Raw genomic sequence first — 24,613 nt, forward strand, 5'->3', positions numbered from 1 at the left:
TGCCATTCCAGTGTGGCTAATTGAAAGTCGTGCCATGTTGTTTTTAGCGGTTCCGCTAACCGACCCGGCCTCATTAGTTAGACCTCTGGGTTGGGGTTGCATAGCAAATCGAGAGTCGGCTTCAGATCCTGACCATTCTTTGTCAGCCTGAAATGTTCAGCCTGTGATCAAGCGGTCGGAGAGGCTTTCATTTTTTCAATTCATGTTTTAAATGCTCCCTGACATTCTGGGAAAACCGCTCCACTTTCCCAGCTTTTGGTTGCCTTGAGGCCCAGGCTTTCCGAATGACCATTATTGCAGCTCTATCATTCATTTCATTCATTCATTATTTACACATTAGTTTATTTAATTGCATGCTGCATTTCATTGGATTTGTCCCCATAATGATGATAGTGTTGATTCTAATCTAATCTATAATGTGGTTGCATTCCTTCCATTTCAACATATCGACATGGCTCTGAAAAATAGGATTTGATGAGGGATTTTCCTTCTTTTAATCCAAAACAGATCGACTGAATTGACCGGGGGATTGAAGGTGACTGTGTAGCGGGGAGTCTGGCTTGGTTGAGGTGGTGTGCGTAGCAGGTAGGGGTGGTTAGCGCACCCAACCACTTCCATCCCCTCCGCTGTCCCCCCTGCTGTCCCCCAAACCCCCTCAGCGCTGTACTCCACGCTGCCATCTGAATCCAATCCACGGAGTGACGGATTAGGAGGCAAAGCGACCGTGTCACATTTCATATCAGAGCCAAGCTGGAACCAGGCTGGGAGCCGACCTCCACCCAGTCCTAATAACACGTACGCGTTGTTTTCATAGAGGTGTGTGTGTGTGTGTGTGTGTGTGTGTGTGTGTGTGTGTGTGTGTGTGTGTGTGTGTGTGTGTGTGTGTGGGGGGGGGGAATAGTTAAATAAATAAACGCTTGACGACGATGAATAATAACTGGTGCCAACACAGCGAACAATAAATAAACCCAAACGGTGCCATTCGAAAATATATATCTACAGCTGCACTGTAGAGCTGCCAGCCCGACACAAATGCACGAACACACACAGACACACAAACATATACACGCTAGCTCGCACACAACGCAAATGCACACACAAACGCAATTGCATAGTTACATGCATACACCCACACAGCTCACACTTGCACACCCCTAAAAACACCAGACCCCCCCCACCACACACACACACACACACACACACACACACACACACACACACACACACACAAACAGAGCTGTTATACAACCTGTCCCCAGACTAGGCAGCATATGCTGTAGGAGTGTTGTTGTGAGTGTGCGGTGGTGGAGACGGGTCTCCGTGACTAAGCCTGATGTGTCAATCTGCGATGGCGCAAGGCCTCTGGCTATCACAGCCCGCTGCCGGGGCGGTGCCGCGGCGGGGGCTGACATCAGTACCATATGTCCACCAACAGCTCGAGCAGCCAGTCGACCAGAGACAACACTGCCACACACCAACAGTCCTGGCCAGGATTTATGGAACACTAACAACTCGCCCACTTACACACACGAGCACACACACTCACACTAGTGTGTGCTAATGAATGTGTTCAAGATGTGTACGCTGAGGTTGCTGTATGTTTAGCTTGCGTGAGCAAAGATGAATGTCTAGTCTACTCTAAAGTCTCTGACGGTCTTATTTGAAGGTATGAGGAGTCCTCTAGTGGTCGACATTATTACTGCAGTTAGAATTGATACCGTCAAAAAAATACATGGTCTCAAGGGCCAATGGTGTTTTTCCTCAAAGTTTGGAGCTTTAATTAGTGGCTTTTATGTCTCATCAATGCATTGGTTTCAGAACAAATGTCTGATTACAAGTATGCCTGTCATTGCTCACTAAAACACATACACACACACACACAAACACACGCGCACACACTCACAAACACTATATTCCCGGTGTAGATCAAAGCAGGGTTTCTTTGAAAATGACAGTGAGATGATACTTGATGTGATTATAATGAGAATGCTGAGCCATCTGTCTTATTAAGATCCTCGGGCCCCAGCGAGATAAGAGAGGGCCTCTTACCCCAAGCAATTGATGTCTGGCCTGGTCCTTCTGTTTGCAGTAGCAGCACACTGCTTCTATTCATTCAGATAACCATGGTAGCCCGGCCGGAACATTAGCTTTTGATATCCCTTCTCCCCATGAATCAATACATCAAAACAGGTATGAACACACCAGCGCAGTACGGGTAAAAGATTTATTTGACTCTTTGAACTCTGAAGGTTGATTCAGGGTTCTGAAGGAGTCATAATATACAATGACATCAAAAAATTCGTTCAAGGGGGCACAGGTTGTTCGCCCAGAGTTGGAAGAGTTACCAAGGACGGAAAACATGGATCTGAGAGCTACAGCAATCTAGGAAGAGTGTCAGAGGAGGATCAGTAGTTGAATTAGCGTTTGTGTGATTGGTATTCATTCCTTACAGTAAATAAGGACCTTCAATGGTGATCCTGGATTTCAAACCGGAGCCCCAAGTCCGCCTTGGCGAACCAAAAGGCGAACAAGAGTACCACTAGGGATTGGTAATGGCATCGAGCATATGGATCACAACAATACAGAAACACACGCACGTTTGCTTAAATGGAGGTGAGTGTCCTTAGGTCTATGGTGCAACAGTTTACCTGCTCAGGTGAATAACGCAGACCAGCGGAACAGAACGGATACTAGAACCTAACCTGTATGAACTAAAGGTTGTTATTTTGTTCATCTTGGTATTTCATCATCCAATAACTGGTTGATGGGACCTGTCACCTCCATTAAAGGAAGGGTTTCGGGCGGGCTGGGGATACACAGGCACTTCAGAGAAAGAGACACAACACCACGACTTCAATTAAGGCACAGCTACTACACCCACTATATAAATCTTTCTTTGGGGATTACACTACACATGATCCCTTCAATGCACGTGTACAGACACAAATGTGCGCGTAGACACACCAAACACACACACACAGTTGACTTACATTAAAGCTCTGAAAAAAACTTAAAACTGTTGCTTTTTAAACGCACAGCAGTTGAATATATATGTATATATATTTATATATATTGAGGAGTTGCATTTGACAAGATCACGTTTCCATTTTCCTTTTCAACCAAGGAATATAATAAAAGGATTAAAAAGGATTGAACAAAGATTACAAGACATCGCATCATAGAATGTTTCTGAAGTTATATGCTCATTAAAAAGCTGAGAAAAAGAATTATTCTTTGGGTCTACTTCAGTGATAACCACCTATTTTTTTGTCTATTTATTCTCTGTCTCAGGCATTTATCTTTTATTTCCAAAAACGAGAAAAATTGAGGAAAAATTATAATTTTGATTGGACAATAATAAGGGGAAAAAAAACAGGAGATTCTTTTTAAACTTCAGCCCCAGAGGAGATACAGAGACAAGGATGAGAGCATCAGCCGATAGAGGTGAACGGCTGTCATTGTGTCACACAATGTAACACAACTTGTTCATGACGCACATACAATTGGGGTCATTCTAAACCTAAACCAATTAATGTGACGTCTCATCAATGCATATATCTCATATCTGATGAGCATTGAACAAAACAAATAAAAATAAAAATCAAAGCCCAATAACTAAATGTAGCACATGGTCTCATTTAGTGTGCAGAACATACATTCAAATGCTTTAAGATGTTTTGCACCTTCCTAAAGTAACCATCCACAGCAGCTTACTAGTGGCCTACTACTAGTATTCAAACCACAGTAAGGAACTCTCTGTCGTCTAGTATTGAACATTGGCAACATTCTAGTCTATCACGACCTGCCTGGCCCACCTACTGTTGTTTGGATCAGCACCTAGCATCAGCACTCAGGTATCCGTGCGCAACGTGTGCATGAGGGCAAACTCCTCATAGGCACGCATGCGGAAGCACACGCACACATAGGCGCTCAAAAGGTGCACGCACACCCAACATGAGTGTGGTACATCAACGCACGCTCTTACCCAGCTACACTGTGAATGCACTGGCCATGTGACAACTTAAATGGACCCCACCCCCCCACCCTGCTCCCTTAATAACTCATTTGAATGTCTGATTCCCAATGACAATCCGAAAAAGATGATTGGAATTTTCTTAAAATCAGTAGTTTCCATGGCAACGGGTCTCTTCAGCTCCTCAATCCCTTTTTTTTGAATCCCTACTCTTTCCTCCTCCCCTCCTCTCTCTCTCTCTCTCTCTCTCTCTCTCTCTCTCTCTCTCTCTCTCTCTCTCTCTCTCTCTCTCTCTCTCTCTCTCTCTCTCTCTCTCTCTCTCTCTCTCTCTCTCTCTCTCTCTCTCTCTCTCTCTCTCTCTCTCTCTCTCTCTCTCTCTCTCCTCTTCCTCTCCCTCTCTCTCTCCTCTCCGTCGTGGATAGACAGCCACTAGAGCGATGATAGATCAGTGTGGTGATACGGGGGGGAACAGTCTCTCTCCGAGCGACGTGAGGGGTGAGTCTCAACCGATGCCCTGACACCCTTTACATACTTCACTCCTTTATTTTTCGCGGCGCAGCCCACAACCAAAGAAGCACGGCAGAGGTACGGGACGGGGTACGGCGTCGGTTGAGGTGCACCCCTCGCCGGCACATCCAGGGGGCGTGGGACGAGGAGGGAAGTGAAGGAGCGGGAGCCCGAGCTGCCTTAGCGTCGGGGGCAGAGCCCCTTCTTATGGGCCATCAGGACCGCTGCCGTGGCGACAGAGAGGAAGGCGGTGAATCCCAGGAGCTTCAGGAAGCCGCCCACTGAAGGCATGTGGCGCTCCGCGAAGGTCTCTTCGAATGGGCGGGGGACGACGTCCTGTGGGAGGGCAGAAGGGGGCCCCAGGAGATCGATTAACAAGCTGCTTTATTTATCTTTATTCTGTTTTTTCTGTTTTTAGACGATTTGTGCTTGCGTTCAATACACAAAAGAACTGGCACCTTACCAAAGACTCGGGCTCCTCTTGCCAGATTTGATTCTGGGGGATTTTACCCATGGCGTGCAAGATCTGCAATGGAAGACTTGTATTTAGAAATATATCCAAGCACCATATCATATATCAATCACACAAAACATGATTTATGTCATATTAAACCGGAGGGTAAAGGGGAATTGGTGTTGACTTTTGAGATCATTCAGATATTAAAGTTTGCGTTTCGCAATGATTGTCAGTCTGGCCTTGGTTGGCCAACAATTTATATCCAAATATGGCCATGGCCTTACATAAAAGCCTGCCAATCTGATTAAATGACTGAGTGGTGTGTTTCTCTCCTCGCTCTAGATGAATCCAGTTGGGAGTAAAAGAAAGCAATCCCCTGATTTCTTTCCATCTTTAAACACTATTCCGTTTATTTCTTAGACAAACATTTTCTGTTTACTCTGTCGAATTCAGCACTTTCCTTGGGAGCCACCATTGTTTTTAAATTGGCTCATTGCAGCCCTCAGTGCTTTGACATGAACTCAAAATCCCTCGCCCAAGCACTGATTGGTCCTATTATCTTTATAGAAAAGGCTTCCAACGGGGCCAGACTGATTTGCAGAGAGCAACAGAATGTGAACTCGCAAAAGATCTGAAAAGCCTCATGAGGCTATGATTGGTTGTGGGGACTGGTGGAGATTCTGGCTCGTTTCATGGTATAATAAAACAGTGTTTGCTGTCCGTTTGTTTGCTGACCTCCCTGGCAGCTCTCTCCCCACTCTGGACGGCGCCCTCCATGTATCCGCTCCACTCCGTGGCCGTCTCTGTGCCTGCGAAGAACAGCCTGTCCACCGGCTCTCTCAGCACCCTGGGAAGAAGCACACACACAAAGCTTTGAGCGCTTGCAGGGAAAAACAGCAAAAGAAAAGCCAGCCCTTGAAATACAGTGGTGAGTGAGTGAGTGAGTGAGTGAGTGAGTGAGTGAGTGAGTGAGTGAGTGAGTGAGTGAGTGAGTGAGTGAGTGAGTGAGTGAGTGAGTGAGAGAAAAAGCAATAGAGCTGGATTTTCTTTCTCTCTCCCTCTCTGCTCTCTCCCTCGCTATATTGCTCTGCCGTTTCCTTTGGTTAACGGTCTAAAATCGAAATGTGCTCATACAGAGACAGGCTAAGTTTGCCTCAAAACAGGTATTTTCACAGTGCATGGACCTCAAATTACTAGTAGACTTAATCTTTGACCTACCGGCCAAACTGAGTGAGGATCCCGGGTGGGTAGTAGGCAGTGTAGCAGCCTCCTGAGTACTGTTCTTCACACCAGTTCTTCTCCTCATAGTGGATAGGCTGAACACAAATACACACACACACACACACACACACACACACACACACACACACACACACACACACACACACACACACACACACACACACACACACACACACACACACACACACACAAATCAAGCCCCAGCCACATGTGTCACTTTTTACCGTAATGCTCATACGAGGTCTCTGTGGAACTCACATGCAGAGCTTCCTCTGTACCCAGCACTTTGGCGTAGAGCTCGCAGATCTTCTTCAACCTGCACACAACACGCAGGGCTTAAGACACAGGCTGTTCAGACCCACACAGTTTAGGCAACTTATGGTTTAGACCCCCAATGTGGTTTAGACCCAAAGTTTAGACAAAGGCTGTTGACTCTCACACAGTTAAGAAACGTATGGTTTAGACCCAAGTGATCTTAATGATTCAGGCCGATATTTTTTAACCCAAACAAATTAGATCCAGACGCTTTATACACACAAAGTTTTGACCCAAATGGTTAAGAATCAAGTGGTTAAGACCCAAGTTTAGTTTAGACCCACACAGTTTAAACCAAAACAGTATAGACCCACGCAGTCTAGACTCAAGCATTTTCATAACCAAGGCAGTAAACAGACCGAACAGAGAAGCATCGTGGGAACATGTCTTTCCATTACCTCTCTTCTTTGCTCAGGACTGAAAGCCTCCTGCATTTGCGGGCGAGGATGAATCTACGAGAAAAGGTCAGAGACAGAAGCATAAGACTCAACTAACATTTTTCCTCACACCCTGTCCTGGACTGCTGCTCAGCACACAGACGGCTCGGCAGTTATAGGATCCGAACTGAATGTTTGTAATGTGTTCACCCCATAATAGCCGGGACACTCCCATCCGGTTTGGTGTCGTCCAGTGTGAGGCCAATGGGAGATTCTTCGTCCTCAATGATCATGGTGCCACAGAAGCCTAGGCATAGACACACACACACACACACACACACACACACACACACACACACACACACACACACACACACACACACACACACACACACACAGACAGAGAAAAACACAGAAAACCACATGGACACACACACGGACAGGGAAACACACACGGAAAAAGACACACACACAGACACATGGACACACACACACAGACAGCCACAGACACAGACACAAATACACACACGTTATTAAGTGTGAAACACACATGGGCGACTTCACAGTTCCCAGTATGTGAGTGTTTGATTCAGGAGGGTCCAGCCCCAAATCCTTACCCATCTTCCTCCAGAAGTTCTCCTTGTAGTACACCATGCACTTGATGACCGAGCCCATGGGCACGCGGTTGATCAGCTGGTTCCTGAGCGGCGGCAGCGCGGGGTTAAAGTGCATCTTCAGGTTGAGGGCTGGGGGTGTGGCCACGATCACATAATTACCCTGGGAGGAAGACGCAACCACACACAAGCACAGACAAACAGACACACGTATACACACATATAAAAACACACACACACACACACACACACACAAACACATGCACATATAAACACACACACACACACACACACAGACACAAACACACGCCAATGCAGTGAGCCACATCATTTCTTAAGAATTAATTTGACCCCTAGGTGGCAGCAGAGGACAATGTAAATTTAATGTAAACGTGTGCTGGCTGAAGACGGCCACTAGGAGACCATTACAATGCTCATTCAGCTATTCACAAGACAAGATGGTGTAAAACCTCTGCAACCCTGATCCTGACGACCTCTGACCTCACTCCTTTGTCGGGGTCTGCTGACATCGATGTGACAGTCATGTGATGCTACTTACCAGCAGACCTGCCGGCTTCCTGCCTCTTCACTCCTAGATGCCCATGTAGCACTGCTGGTCAGTGTTGTTACTTGCTACTACTGCAAAACATACTCTAAATATAGACCTTTGAGAGTGACCTTGTTTCAGCGTTAACAGTAACCCTATGCCCTCACGTGTGTGTGTGTGTGTGTGTGTGTGTGTGTGTGTGTGTGTGTGTGTGTGTGTGTGTGTGTGTGTGTGTGTGTGTGTGTGTGTGTGTGTGTGTGTGAATATTCTCGGCCTCACACAAGGCCTGCACCAGTGCTGCCCCACACCTGTGGAACTCGGACTCGGTCTCAACCAGGGCCCAAAATTAACACCTGCCCCCATCCCGTTACTGATTTTCTTTCTTTCTTCAATTCGATTCAACCAGACCTCATTCATTTATCTTTTTCAACTTTTGGTATATAGCTTTCAAAGGTTTGTAAAGGGTCAGTGTCTTGAAAAGCGCCTCAAATAAAACATGTTATTATTGACCGCAAGTCACCAAAGGATGAATAAGGAAAAAGATTTGCTAACTGACTCCTTAGTTGCTGTTTGTTATTGACTGCTTTTAAGGTGTCATGAGCACCGCTGGGGAATCCCGCTATGATCCTTAGAGGCTGGTACTAGATGTGCCCTCTCTGCATGATAAACACCATGCTAGCTCTAACTCACTCACCATGTAGGTCCGATGGTCCAGCGTCTCCACAGCCACCAGGACGCCGCTCTGGTCGATGCCGCAGACAGGTGACTGCAGAAGCACCTGGTCGCCCAGCTCTCGGGCCATGCTTTCGCTGATCTGGCCGGAGCCCCCCACAAACTTCCTCTCCTGCCGGGAAGAGAAGCTGATTGGTTGGTTGGTTGGTTGGGGTGTGTGTGTACGTGTTTGTGCGTGTGTGTGTGTGTGTGTGTGTGTGTGTGTGTGTGTGTGTGTGTGTGTGTGTGTGTGTGTGTGTGTGTGTGTGTGTGTGTGTGTGTGTGTGTGTGTGTGTGTGTGTGTGTGCTGCCTCACTCTATGGACCAAAATCCAGTTATAAAAAGTTATTCTGAAAAAGATATATCTTTTACATATTTAAAAATATAAGAGGAAAATAGTTTCCATGCGAACAGCAATGACTACAATGTACAGATACACAACTCCTGCTGGGCCAGAGAACGTTATCTGAATGCTTTCCCACATTGAGTGGCGCCTGTTTGTTTCAACCAGCGAAACTCTTCCTAACAGGAAATGACACAGGATGCTTGACATGTTCTACTTATCCATCACACAACAACCCCCCACCAGCACCCCTTTCCCCAGTGGTCATGGCAACGGGAACACTCAGCCTTTTAAAGTATTGAAGAAGAATGACCTCTCCCCAGGGCTCCAAGAAGACAGCCATTCTTGTTAGGGTAATGCTGTGCTGATTTAAAGGTTGGGGGTGGATGTCCATCTATCTATATATCTATCAACTATCTATCCATCTATCCATCTATCTATCTATCTATCTATCAACTATCTATCCATCTATCCATCTATCTATCTATCTATCCATATCTATGGGATCCAGGCAGAGAAAAAGACACGGACAAAAACAAAGTGTATGCACTCACTGGCAGGCACCAAGCGCATGCCCACACCCATACACCCATACACCCACACACACACACACACACACACACACACACACACACACACACACACACACACACACACACACACACACACACACACACACACACACACACACACACACACACACACACACACCTGTCCTCCGTTGGTGGTGGAGAAGATCCTCATGATGCCTCCGCACTGCTTGATGTACCAGAGGAACCAGAGGGCGGACACCTCGTGGGGCTCCGACGTCACGTTGGCGTTGACGAAGAGCGTGGCGAAACGGCGGGCGGTTCTGAGGGGGGTGGGGGGGGTCAAAGGTCAGCTCCTCCGTCTGAGTGTTTGGCTTATTTAGGAAACGAGCCGTACCGCGGACATGTCGTTAAAGGAGACATGTTATACCACCGTGCGTGAGTGTGATCAGCCGTTACAGGCCTGACATCACAAGTGGGCGTGTCCACCTGGATGTGTGCTGGATGGATCAGTCTACCAGCCTACCCAGTGGACTGTGGCAAACGTTGCTCATCTATCCGTCATACATCTAGGTGGACACGCCCACTTGTGATGTCAGAAGAGGCAGATGTTCAAAACGTCTTGTACAGCACCTGGTGGTATAATATGTCTCCTTTAAGGAGCAGGTAGGAGGGACACGAACCCGGGTTCGATCTCAAGATGTCCGAAGCTCCACTTGTAGGCTTTGGACATCCGATGTTGAAACCCAGTACCTTTCAACTCTGAGGCAAACACTACAACCACGAGACTATCCTGCCACGAGGTCAGAGATCGGAGGTCTTAAGAGTGGGTTTGGGATGTTCCTGCTAGGGCCGTGTGATTATTGAATTTTGGTTTAAATTTAAATTTTAGCGCCAAATGATCAAGAAACTAATAATATCGAGTGTAAACCTTTTTTTTTTATATTCATTGAATTGAAGAACAGTTGGATATATATATTTGTACATTATTTTCGATTCGAACATTTTTCATTTGAACATTTTGTATACTTTTTACAGGGGAATTTTCAAAGTTCTCAGTCGCAAAGTGCATTTTTGGAGAGAAATGCTGAAAAAATGCCATAATGTTTTCAAACAAAAAAAAACTATCGCTGGAATAATCATGATTACAATATTGACCAAAACAATCCTGATTATGATTTTTTTCCCATAATCGAGGAGCCCTGGTTCCCGCCCACTAGGCAGTGTGCTAACGGGCCCAGAGAGCCACGTCACGCCGCTGCTACCTGGTCCAGCAGAGCTTCTTGAAGAGCGTCTCCATGCTCATCTTGTCCCACTCCTCGGCATGGGGAGCCCTCCAAGGAGCCTCCCGGGGAATCTGGCAACCGCAAAGCACAGAGGGAGACGTGGGGGTGAAACCACTGAAGGGTTGGCAACAATAAAGGACTCTAGCCGTCGGTACGGAGGGGGTCCTCCATGGCCTACCTCCAGCCCCATCTCGTCCATCTTCTTGAACAGGTTGTTGAAGTCCATTATTGCCAGGGGGTTCCACATGGTGGGGAAAGCACCCTTGAAGCCATGACTCTTTCCCTGTTGAGCACAACGGAAAAATAACCATCATCGGTGTGGGCATCGTCATCCGTCGTTGTGTTCATCATCGCCGCCGTTGCCATCAGCATTGACATCATCATCATCAACATCCTAATTCTGAACGGTACCAACAAACCGAGAGGGATACTTAAACGCTACTAGAGAATTACAATGTAGCCACACAGCGGTGGGCCGCCACTAGTAACAGTTATTAGTTACTAGTTATTAGTTAACACTAATAAATTATTCATTAATAGTTCCTGCCATTTTAACAATCTTATCTTTGTAAAGATTGACAAACGCTGTTTCTAAATTATAAACTCCTTTGAGCTTGACCCTGATTGACTTATTTCTCAAGCCAGCCAAAGATTTTACTGATGTCATTGGAGGTGAACCCAGGGCAAACAGAAAGGGATAAAGCTTTGATAGCTTTTGAACCCATGGCAGTAAAGGTTTATAGGGGGTATATATATATAGAACATGATGAAGCACATTCCGACTTAAGAGATTTGAACCATATATTATCATCATTGTAAATGAAAGGTAGTATTTGTTTATTATGGTTTCCCCGGAAGTGTTCAGTGTTAAAAGTCCAAACCCATTCATTTAGCAGCGACAAGACAATGGTCAACGGTATTATACAACAAGTTTCTTTGTTCAGTTTCTCTCTCTACGCACAAAGGCCTGTGCATGGGCGAGGGTGAGATGGCTTTACTAGTTTATCGCTGATATTTGCACACATCTTAGTGGCTCTGTAAATGTGTTTGCCTTGAGGCTTCAAGGAAGACAAAATCAGGTCATTCGGTTGCTGAATTAGGTGAATAAACAGGACGCGTAAAGTAACATTGTGCTAGGTACCAGGCTCTTTGATCTGAGGAGAAATCCTCGGAAATTCAGTTATTCTGCCTTGGCTATTGTCTGGCTTTATGTGTATAGCTTTCAAGAAAGAACCTGGTCATCCTAATCTAAGCTCAGTAATGCCCGCTGTTGGAGATGGAGCAACAGGACTGTCGCCATGGCAATGGTGGTGGAGTGAAAAAGTAGAGGGAGAGACGGCGAGAGAGACAGCGACAGAGACAGAGAGAGAAAGAGAGAGCCCCCCCCCCCCCCCCCCCTCCCTCCCTGCCACCCTCTCCTCTCTTCGATACCTCAATCGCTAATACCTGCTACAGCGTTTAATATAAGGGCCCCTTATCTCGGCCCGATAGGAACACCTCATTAGTAGAGAAGCAGCTGCAGACCAAATGGCGGCATCTGTCTATTAGGCAGTAGTTTGCTGATAAGGGAAACCAGGCCTTGCCTTTTCGGATTACGGTCCGCCATAGAAAAGCTGATTAGCTCCAAGGCTTGCGTGGAGGATGCTAACCCTAATTACACAATGCCTGCGTCCCACGTGCGCCGGCTATGGATACTTGAGTGCTGCCGTGGTTGACATGGGAACCAGGGTCACGCGTGTGCTCCGTGCTGTGATTTCCCTGCTTTGTATGTTGAAGGAGAACACCGCTACGATCATGGGGAAACCTGTTCCGTGTGTTTACGTGTATGGGTGCGTCCGAACGGGTCCATATCGGCTAGTGTTGAGCTTGAACGGAATGCCGTAAGGGCTTTTAAATGACCTAATGCTCCCACTTTGAACAAACACACAGTCGTATGAATCAGGGTGTACTTCATGGCGAACACTCCAAGTGAACAAGCTGGTCAGTGAAATGGCAAGCGCTCACGGTGGGTGAATTGAGCCTAAGTTTATGTTTTTCAGCTTCGGATGCCAAAGCAATCAAAGGTTCCTCAGAAAATCATGATAGTGTGATAGTGTATTAACAGCTTGCTTGATTAACTTTATGCCGGGCTATATTTTTAGATTCTTGGCCAACCTCTCTGTTGCTTGATCATATTTAGCTGATCAGGTAACAGAGGCGTGACAGCTGCCTCGCACTACCCTGGAAATATATGCCAGTGAGCCTAAAGGCTGATGAATAAACAAACTCTGCTCGTTGTTCTACCAATATAGAGATAACACTAAAATGGTTAGAAACCAAAACCAGTGGACACACTTCTTCTCACTCTGGAGTACTCACCCATGAAGATGGACTCACAATGATCTTTCCATGCATTGACAAACACAGGCCATCACAGAGACAGAGACAGACACATGCACGACTGCAAGCCCACAAGCCTGAACACGCACACGCACACATATTTGACAGAACCAGATATGGGTGAACAGTGTTTGATGAGCAATGCTGCCATGGAAACCGCGTGTGTGTGTGTGTGTGTGTGTGTGTGTGTGTGTGTGTGTGTGTGTGTGTGTGTGTGTGTGTGTGTGTGTGTGTGTGTGTGTGTGTGTGTGTGTGTGTGTGTGTGTGTGTGTGCCTGTGTGTGTGTGTGTGTGTGTGTGTGTGTGTGTGTGTGTGTGTGTGTGTGTGTGTGTGTGTTTATCTGTGTATGTGTCTGGTTCTTGGAGCTAGTTCTCTGATGTGAATGTTTATCTATGTGCGTCTTTGGAAAGAGGTTAGAAAGATGAATGTGTGGGGATGGCCCCACTTTACTGACAGACTGCCCCTCTCACCAAATAGAAACATCTCTCTGGGGGCTACGTAGGCTAGGCTGCTAGTTCCTCTGGCAGAGCACCAAACGTTTAACCCCCTTTCCCTAGCCTGCATGCTAGTAGCATTCCAAGCGCCACCAAAGTGGCCAGAGTCAATAATACGTTAAAACCTGGATGTGAAAACAAGAAATGTAGAAATGTTCCCACACAATCTGCCCTTATTCCATGCTCTGATTTACAGTCACATGGAAAATCAAATGATGCCTGAATATTGTCTGTTCTGACCTTAGAACAAGGCCGCCACTGTTTTAATGAAATAGATATGCATTGTTAATTGTACCTTTATGGATATAGTGAGTTATTTGATAGGACTAGGCCGTACAAACTTGTTCCCGTCAGTAAGAAAATAAACATCAAATCCAACGAGTAACTGTTGGGTTTTGTTTCAGTTTACTATTCCACTGCTCTGGTGCAGCGGTGTATAAGTAAGTTAGGATATAGTCAGGGTATCCATAAGGTCTGAGCAGCTAATCGAATCTCTTAAGTACAGCCGTGCAGCGGGCTCCATGAGATACGGAGGCCAGGGCCAGGCCGCCCAGGAGGCGAGCTCAGGGCCCGCTGGCTCCTGCGCTCCTTCTAGGTTTCTCCCCGTCTCCTTCCCACCACTCGGAGGAGCCAAAACAGCATTAGGTGCCGACCGCGGGCTACGATCGGTATCTCCGGGTCACTAATGCTTTGGAGTGCAGGGGGACTGGCCTGTTATGAACCATGTGCTCTCTGACCCACTAACACATGTATTTCAATGTAAATGATTGTGCTTCATGTTTTTTGGGTGATTGTAAATAACTAAGGCGTTTATTCTTCCTTTGTACCAGTCGCGCCTGCCAGCTTGAAAATAAATAACATTCATATTTGTAATTATTGGAATTTTTCGTATTCTTCTTAACCCTCACCCTCACCTTAACCCTTTTAAGAAAGCAGTATATCCAGTTTTACAGTACGTAAATGTCCTGCTTGCTCACAACTGCCTAGGGTCAGTTTACTGACCTAAAGACTAGTATCACGTGTCCGTCCCTCCACCCTCACGTGTTAGCAAATAAAAGGCGCACAGCCATGCATTTCCTGTGCCCTGCGACATGGCCTGTTATGTACTCGAAGGGGTCAAGTTTTATCCCTGCAAACGCCCAAGGCCGCCCCTGGGCGTCTAATCTTATGCATGACGAGTGACGCCATACCGAAAGTTGGTCTAAATCTAGAGCAACACCCAAAATCTGATGTCGTCCGTGTTTCTGGGATACTCACTTGATAGTGGTGCAGAAGATTCTCCTCCTCGTTGACCTTGTAGGTGTCAATGCCATATTCTTTAGCCAATCGCAAAATGCGGTTCTGAGTTGGGCCGACGTAGGCCCCGCCCAGATCAACATATTTGGCCTCCCTGTTCTGTGAGACGCACCGGGAAAGCAAACACAACCAGAAGCAGCTGTTAATAATTTGGCCCAAACTTAGTATTTTTGGGCGATTTTTGCATGTCTGTGTTTTGTACCCTAACGGTGAAGGTCCTTCCACCGACGCGATCTCTGGCCTCCAGAACCAATGGATTGAGCCCGCTTTCTTTCAACAGCTTGGCAGCACTCAGGCCTGTAGGAAGACGCAGAACATGGACTTAAAAACACATACAGGTCTACACGACTGCTATCTTAAGACAAGTAGACCCAGAACACTGCTTCGGAACACATACAGGTCAACTTTCACTGCGGCTTTAAGACAGGCATGGACAGAACACGGACCAGACACTGATGGTGAGCGATTCAACCTAAAAATAGATAAAGGAAGATCGCCAAACATGTCTAATGGAAATTTTGGATGTCAGTAAGATGAACGTTTGTTGCCATTACCTAATGCACTTAGCTTTAACTGTGACTAAAGCCAATTCCTCAGGCATTCCACGGCCGAGGTTAGCTCGGGTGTCAATGCTTAAGGGAAGCAGTTTAAGTTCAGAGCATGTATCTGGAATCAAACAGTAACATACTGTGAACCGCCTAATAGGAAACCCTGTTTACCCAGAAAGGACCCCAGAAGTTTAGTTTGAGGGTGCTTTCACAACTTTGGTTTTAATCTAATCCAGAAGCGTTTCCCTCAATAGTTTGGTTCATTTGGGGTGGTGTAACGCTCATTGGACTCTGGTGCGGAGCAAACTGAAGAGGAACGGGGGTCTGTCTCCGCTTCAAAGTTGACTGTGGTTCGGTTTCGCTTAGAAGTGGGAATGGGGGCCGACCAAAGTACAGGAAGGGATCAAAAAACAATGCATTGTGGGTTGAATATGCCGCACACAAGAAATATAATAAACACATTCATCCGAGTATACGCAAACTTTGGATTAAAATGGGTCATGGTCCAGAGTGGTTTCATCAGGAGGTTAGCGCTTAAAAATATGGTTGGACGACTTAAGAAATCATATTGAAAACAAGTTTAGTTGTTTGCCTCAAAAAGTCCAGCCAGAGGACCCCCTTTTCAGGAGTTAGAGCACTGGGGGATGTAGGAGGTGGGAGCTGAATGCTTTCCTAACAGAGCAACCAGAGGACCTAGTCATGAGACAACCACCAGGTCCATGTCTGTCCCCTCACTGACTGCTGTTCATCCTATCAGAACATACCAGGAGACACTGAGAGACAGCGTCCGAGCACTGTGTGTCAATAGTGCTGCTTCCCATGGGAAAGGATCTAGCTTGTACGTAACATAACACAAATATCAACAAGCTGTGGGTTCTGCCGCTGGTTGGTTTCTGCGTAGGACAACCCCAGGCTAAACTCCTAATCACCGGGAGGCCTTTAAAGTAAACAAAGGTAAAATCCAAGAACGAAAAGAATGTCGTGGTTGGTTTCGGAAAATGTCTCTCATTAATAACTACAAGTCTCCTATACAAAAACAAGAGAGAGTGAAAGTGTTTATCCGTGGGTTGAGCAAGCAGTTGCTGGCTGTCTATCCGTTCCCTGTCCCAGCTTGCAGAATCCTGCTGGCAGGGGAACTACTCACAACTAAAAGAGGCCTTGAATGATTTCTTCCATTGTAACACAGCGTTTTGAAGCCCAAACATGCGTCCCGCAAATTGAGACTGTGTCACGTGAAATCAATGCTTGCTCATAAAAAAGTTGGTCGCTCTCTATATCCTGGAGCCCCAGGCAGCCAAACGAACATTACTTGACAGTTCAGCACGCTACTGCTGCCACACCCACCTCTCAGTTGAACTGCTGACTAGGTTGTTGTCAACTTTTTCGTTGTTTTCATGACAGCGCACGCACGTGCTTACCAGACACACGCTGGGAAGGAAGTTTTAGATGCGCGCTTTCCAATTCGAAAAAAGGAGGAAGAGACTGAGTCTGAGGCGCTGCCAATTCCAATTAAAAAAGGTGAGAAGGTGAAGGTACAAGAAAGACTGGGAAAATGAATATTTGTGTCTGAAAGGTGTTGAGGGGGATACCGAGAGGGCTTTTTGTGACCTTTGCAAATCGTCCTTCTCAATTGGACATGGAGGGGAACACGATTGTATTTTATTTTTAGTAAAAAAATACACATTGGTTGGCCTATTCATGAGCATACATCAGTAATTACACATGTTTAGGGGAATAGGGCATTATTAATATACAATGTAAGGTGGCATGTGCTAGAAATGGGTGAACCACTATCAGTGAGTCTGCCCGTAAGGTGGAGGCACCGCCGCGCCAGGCAGTGTCCCCCCGAAACATACCCCTTGTCCCCCCTTGGGCTTATTAGCAGGTGGTCACCCTACTCATAGCAATGGGCCACCCACCATGTGGGTGCAGTCATTTGATATACAGTCTCTCCCTGCGAATCCCCCTCCTTCCTTCCTTCCTTCCTCCACCCTCGCTTCCTCCCCGTCTTCCTCTACTCCTTGCGCTCTAACATTGCTTCTCCCTGGTGTTGCAGCTCCAGGCTTGAGATGACCTAATTGTCTCGTCTCCTGGGAGAGGTTGTTAAAGGGTATCGGAAGGGGGGGGGGGGGAGATGGCAGTGTGTGTGTGTGTGTGTGTGTGTGTGTGTGTGTGTGTGTGTGTGTGTCGTGGCATTTGGGTTAATACAGCCCCATGGAGGTTGGGCTCTGGCCTGGCTCTTGGCACGCTCCAGAGTGTTTATGTGAACTGTGAGGGATTTGACCACACAGTTCACATAAACTATTGGTTTACTATATCATCCGTCGAGTGCACACACCGTACACACGCACGCACGCACACACGCACACACACACACACACACACACACACACACACACACACACACACACACACACATGTAAGCAAGTGTCTTCAGGTAAGCGTGTGTGTGTGCATGGCATCAATACAATGTGCTGATTGCAAGGAACACTAAGGGTGGGGGAGGCAGTTTCCCTGATAACAGTCATTGTGCTGGAACGTTAGTGCATCCATAGTGTCCACGCCTGGGATTTTGGTCTCTATGGTGACAACGAAAGAAGCAGCTTTTTGAAGCCCAACTCGCACAAAAAGAAAATTGCACGCATCGGGCCAATCTTCTCCTTAAGTGGAAAACCTGAACAGTGCTGAGCTTTGAAACAAAAAGCCACAGCCGGCCTGTGTGTTCTTCGCAATCTTTCACAACACACACTCACTTCCCTAATCCACTCTCTTTATACTCCGAGCAACTGTCGAACCTCATGCATTTGACGGTCAATGATTATTGGAGAAGCTGTTTTCTTATGAAACATAGGGTCTACATGCACCTACAGGACAGTCATCAGAGACAAGCTCTTAACCAAATGATCTCCCAGAGGAAGCGGACACTAATAATAGCACAACCAACATCGTAGCAGACAGCGACCGAAGGGGAACTGAAGAGTGCTCATCAGCTGAGAATCTGGCTATAATTTCGGTTCACAGGAATAACCACAGCTGTGATCAAAATCACTGGCAGTTATTGCAATCGGTTTTGACAGTGTCCAAGGTCATAATAATATAATAAAGTATTATAATAATAATAATAATAATAATAATAATAATAATAATAATAATAAATATTATATTTTTCCATAACTTATTTTGAACATATTTGACAAAGACAGAGACAGCTAACAGAGAGCGAGAGGAAGAAAGACTGAGAGAGTGTGTGTACGTGTGAGCGACAGAGAGATACAGAGAGACAGATACACAGAGAAAGATAAAGATAGAGGGACATAGCAAGGGAGAGAGAGACAGAGAGCCAAACCTCTGGCTACACTGTGTCAGATCATTGGAAATGTTATTCTGTCCCTGAGGTACTAACACACAAGGGATAACAAACACTCAACGGAACAGCATTCAGCATGCTGTCAGGTGTCTGCGAGGCAGCGTATCGATCCGCAGGACGAGGCCTTTACAAGATTCTCCACAATCACATTTCCCCTCTCCCCTGTTTTCGGGAGCGAGACACTTATTGGCAAACATCTACAACAAACCGATTGAATAACGATTGTCTTTTTAATTATAAAGGTGTGTGTGTGTGCGTGCCTGTGCGTGCCTGCGTGTGCGTGCGCGGATTATGTGTTCATGATGCTTATAAAATAAATGTGTGCAGAAGACGAGAATAAATAAACAAAGCAACCAGCTTGCTTTGTTTATTTATTGCCTAGGCCTGACAGCCATATCAGTTTCGAAGGTTGTGTCTTCATTGTATAACAGAGAATACCCTACAGGTTATGAAACTGCATTTAATACAATGGTAATGCTGGCAAAAGGTCCCCTATTAAAGGATCAGGTCTGCTTGATGCCAGGTCCACCCCGATCCATCCAAACCCTCAGTCAATACCCATATTGAGGGCTGGGTTTAGTGTACACTACACACATTGTCCTTTGGCTGGAACCTTTCATTATCTTCTGTGGCACGGAGCTACCTGTGAACACCTGATTCACAAGAGCTGTCCAAACATCAGCTCCATGGGGCTTCTCAGGCCGTTTCAGGTCTGCAAACACCCTATCTATCCTTCATATCCTCGGCAACTTGAGATAACCCGAGTACATTTCAACCTGTATTAAATGGGCTTTTTCTGTCACACACACACAGATGCTTGCAAACTCATGAGAACACACACACACGCACGCACACACACATAGACACAAACACAACCCACACACGCTTGCAAACTCATGGGAACACACATATAAACACACACACACACGCACACACACACACACACACACACACGGACACGCAAACGCACAAACACATACACACAAACACACAAAAAAACCACATTACCATCTATTATTCAAAAATATTTGCACAGCTAATATAAACTGGCCCGTGCCTAACCGTTTCCCTGTATTGCGATGGAATATGGCTGGAATCAGACAGCCGAGCTCAGACAGCTTAGCTGGGACAGCACAGCTCTACAGCGCCCAATGCATCAGGGACACTTGTAGGAAGGAGTGGGAGAGAGCACTCAACAGTGTGTCCCACATTAAACGATGAGCCGTGCACCATCAGGGCACCAGGGCTGACTCACAACAACATGAACAAAAGCAGTGTGCGGAGATCGGTGTTACTCAGGAACCAATCCAACAGCCCCAGCTTACTGCAGCAAGTTGTACAGGTAACTGTTTACTCACAGTTATGCATGTTTATTACCATGCTGTAATATGAATTGTGGAAGTGTGAGATAAGACCTATTATGACAGCGGGGTGTGTGTGTGTGTGTGTGTGTGTGTGTGTGTGTGTGTGTGTGTGTGTGTGTGTGTGTGTGTGTGTGTGTGTGTGTAGCACTCGAGTTGAAGGGGGATGAGGGGGGACGGCATCCCCCTTTGGAATTAAAATGACCAAAATCATCCCCCTTCTGAAACAGCCATCCCCTGTTATTTTATCAATTAATGTGGAAATATTACCGCTATTTCATTATAGCGGTTTCCTTTTTCAATTCGGCGCAAAGTTACTTTTCCCAGGGACAGATTTGACAGCGATACTGCATTCTCGGGCAGTATGCTATTGGCCGGGCCGGGCCTTTGATCGGCCTTTTTAATAAAAAAATAAATAAATTATCATTGCTTTATTGGCCTAATCTGAGGAGAAATCTATGCCATAAACAGAAATATGATAGGCCTATATAAATTTAGCAGAGTAAGCGTAAGTAACAAATGTGTTCAAAGTTACACATGTATTAAAAATGTCGGGTTGAAATCAGACTCGGGCTCATAATTACAGTTAATGTGTCGGTGTGTGTTGCAGAACGTGCACGGCTCGGGTCGGGTCGGGCTTGATTTTTCTTGGCCCGATCTAAGCTCTACTGCACGTACACACTTTGTCTCTCACTCCCCTTTCAACCTCGCAGCATCAACACAGCCTTACGCACTCCTCAAGAGGTCGAGAAAATCAGAACGTACAAGTCATCGATACAAATGCGCTGCTTGTGTACTGGTTCACGATGAAGTAACAAGAACTGTTATCATGTGGTGATTGAATCATGCCCTCTTGCGTCCTGCCAGGACCACACCCTCAATGAGGCGTGCTCTCACTACGGATGAGATCCACTGGGAAAGCCTACACTAAGGGGGAATCCAGCTGGGTTTATGGACCTGTGATGGCCAAGTTCTAGTTCAGCACGCATGGTGAATGGACCATGCATAAATGGGACTCTGCATAGACATCTCTTCCATCGAGAGCTGGGTTTATGAGCCGCTGCGTCGTAAAGAGATAGGGCCCGACGTACATTTCTGCTCTTCACTGGACCAAAACCCTACCCCTGTTTCGCCTTCCTCAGTCACACTCTGTCTCTCTTTCTCTTGCTCTCTGTCTAACATCACTCTCAAGTCTGTACCTTTGCGGAATAGTGTGCGGTACCACTTCTTCCTCTTCCCAATTGCCCTCATTAATTTGGCATTTACCCCACTCCTTCTCTCCTTCTCGGCCTCTCTCAACCTCTTTCTCTCTCAGTCTCTCAGTCTCTCAGTCTCTCAGAGTCTCTCTCTCTCTCTCTCTCTCTCTCTCTCTCTCTCTCTCTCTCTCTCTCTCTCTCTCTCTCTCTCTCTCTCTCTCTCTCTCTCTCTCTCTCTCTCTCTCTCTCTCTCTCTCTCTCTCTCTCTCTCTCGCTCTCTTCCTCTCTCTCTCTCTTGTTTTTTTCAGATTCCTGTTGGTGGTGAGCTGTCACAAAGGTTTAGTGTGCTAAGAAAAAGAAAAAGCTCTGGCCTCTCTCCACCCCAATCCCCGTCATCACACACTCAAACACGCACACACGCACACACACACACACACAAACACACGCACACACACAACCCCCCAGGCCGACACTGCTTGTCAGGGGCACAGGCAGGCGGGATGATGACAATTGCATTTGCAGGAGAAAGGGTGACATTGCTCATGGGGAAGGAAAAGAGAGAGAGTGTGGGAGAAAAAGAGAGAGAGAGGGAGAGAGTGAGAGTGAGAGTGAGAGAGAGAGAGACTGAGCGAGGAAGGGAGGTAGAATGAGCGCAGTAAAAGCTACACTTTCCCTTTGGCCTCCATCTATCTGCTGATTAGAAGACACTGATTGTTATAGGTGGAGATCAATTCCAGCGGGGCCTGTTGCATAATGGCCGTGCCCTGTAGACACACAGAGGGGGGGGGGGGGGGGGGGGGGGGGGGGGCGGTCTGCTGCTCCTTTGACAAGAGTGATAAACCATATTCTACCTATCAGGTGACTCTTTCTGTCAGCCAAACAGGGACACCCACAGACAGACACAGATCCCTCGATGTTTTCTGTCCTGCAGAGACAGGAAGCAGAAAGGTAGCCTGTGATTGGACCGAGCCATCCACATCAACGCCAATCGGACATCTAAATGACAAGAGCATTACCCACTGACCCCTGTAATGGATGAGCTATTTCAATGTGGAAGGCCAGCCTGAGGCAGCGTAGCAGGGCTAAAGGTTGATGAGGCTGAAGGAACCTTGTGTTCCATCTAACCTGGTCCCAATGGAGAAGGCCAGGGACTCTCTAACCCTTCATCTCAGAGTCTCCAGAGGTCATCTTTAGACATGTGATGTTGCACCTCTTGCAGCCATTGCACCTATTACGGCTATCTGACATCGGCCCGATGTGATGGTTTGAATCAGGATGTCAGCTTTGGATCTACGTATTACATTGATATAATACCAGTAGAAGCAAGTTATTACTGATGCTTATGTAATGTGTTTTTTTTTTGTAATTCAATTCTATTTTGTCTAATACGGTTACTAACTGCAGGCAAAAGCTGTAGTTGGAGGCTTGTATGAGGAAAATAGTAAAGATTAAAGAGACATTAGGGCTAAAAGCCCACATATCTATTTCTTATATTTGCAAACCAAATATGAATCTGTAGATCTGATTTGGAATAATATTTGTTTGCAAGACGCAGGAGCACTATCCACCCCTATTTAATAATTTAAAAAAAACTTGTAAAACTTGGTCGAACCAGGACAATGAAAACCTTTGCCATCACCAAACATCCCATAATAGAGGCACGCAGTGTGGGAAGACTTTGATCATAAATAAGTGCGTAAACCTTGTGATACTATGCGCTTTGGGTATAAGGGATATTCTGGCTGAAATGATTGTGTTTACTTGTGTCTGCTATCATGACAAAGCCCCTCATTTTGTGTGACACATTTAACGTTCCTCAGTCTACATAAGAGATGGCAGAACCTCTCATGCCTGGCTAGAGACACTGCTTTCAGATGGGTCCCTAAAAGCCCTATGTGTCTTTAAATCCAGCAGATCACACAGCGGAACAATACACACAGAGCAGTCATTTCTTTTCTCTCTGTTGTTATAGGTAACTAAAGAGGCAAGCACCAGTCGGAGTTAGTCTTATTTCGTAGGCATTGTTAATAGAGATATTACTACTGAGTACTACTTCTCTTTTATCTGTGATTTACAAACCTGACACACACACACACACACACACACACACACACACACACACACACACACACACACACACACACACACACACACACACACACACACACACACACACTGTTTTATATATGATGTAATATTAGGCCTACATAAAGTCTGATGTCTGACATGTCTGCACTATTTTCCAACCAAACAATGTAGTAGCCTATTATGATTGGGGGCTGGTACACCTCTTATTTGATCTAACAGAAGGCAAGGAAAATAACCCCTTCTGACAGCAAACTCACATAAGAGGAGTGACACATCAAAGTCACACACAAACGCTTGTAAATGATTGACAACAACGTGATAGATAGCGTGAACTCCGAGCTCTTGTCAATGCGTGTAAAAGCAAAACGGTAGAGGTATGACCATGCGGTCGCTGTTGCTTAGTAGGTCAAGGCACTATCAGCGAAACGCGGTGAGGGAGAGGGACTCGCGGAAAAGATGTGCCGTGGAGACGGGGAGGAAATGTATCGTGTGGGCGACACCGCGTTGAGATGGTGACCGCTGAGGCCGTCTCTGGCGAATACAGGTCGACGTTCATTTATAACGACTTCAAGAGCGTCCGACAATGCACACATTGGGAAACAAATAGAATTAAGTGGCCGAACATTTGTATTTTTTTCTGCTGCAACAGTTGTCATGGATATAATGACTAGCACCAAGCTCACTGCTTCTGGTTGAGGGAGCAATATCAATATCCATCTCTAGCGAAGCAGTTTTATATATTTTACATTGCTGTCACGCCTTACAAAATCTAAGTTTATAGGAGAGATCATTTTAAGCCAATTGTACCTACCGGATATCCCTGCCCCTATCACGATTACATCGTAGGTGTTGTTCGGAGTAGTCATGATGCGTCGTCTTTCGGTCGCGGTTGCTATCTTCTCCAAGCTGCCGCACTCTGCTGCTCACCGCTTACGCAGAGCGAACAGCGGATAGCATCTGTATTATAAGATGTGGCCACGCC

At 46.2% G+C, this 24,613-nt stretch overlaps 1 protein-coding gene across 1 annotated transcript; it reads right to left on the reverse strand.

Annotated features, from left to right (window-relative positions):
* Positions 1-2,210: 2,210 nt before the first annotated feature.
* mao (monoamine oxidase) lies at positions 2,211-24,613 on the reverse strand. Its single transcript, XM_030343662.1, has 15 exons — positions 24,443-24,613; positions 15,274-15,368; positions 15,033-15,170; positions 11,081-11,185; positions 10,882-10,973; positions 9,798-9,939; positions 8,727-8,876; positions 7,489-7,648; positions 7,082-7,178; positions 6,893-6,946; positions 6,438-6,495; positions 6,156-6,253; positions 5,673-5,784; positions 4,944-5,006; positions 2,211-4,816 (listed from the first exon to the last, which is right to left on the reverse strand). Exons 1-15 carry the CDS (start codon positions 24,495-24,497, stop codon positions 4,661-4,663), a joined length of 1,575 nt encoding a protein of 524 aa, XP_030199522.1. The 5' UTR covers positions 24,498-24,613; the 3' UTR covers positions 2,211-4,660.

Source organism: Gadus morhua, chromosome 20, assembly GCF_902167405.1.
Source record: "Gadus morhua chromosome 20, gadMor3.0, whole genome shotgun sequence".
NCBI classification, from domain to species: Eukaryota; Metazoa; Chordata; class Actinopteri; order Gadiformes; family Gadidae; genus Gadus; species Gadus morhua.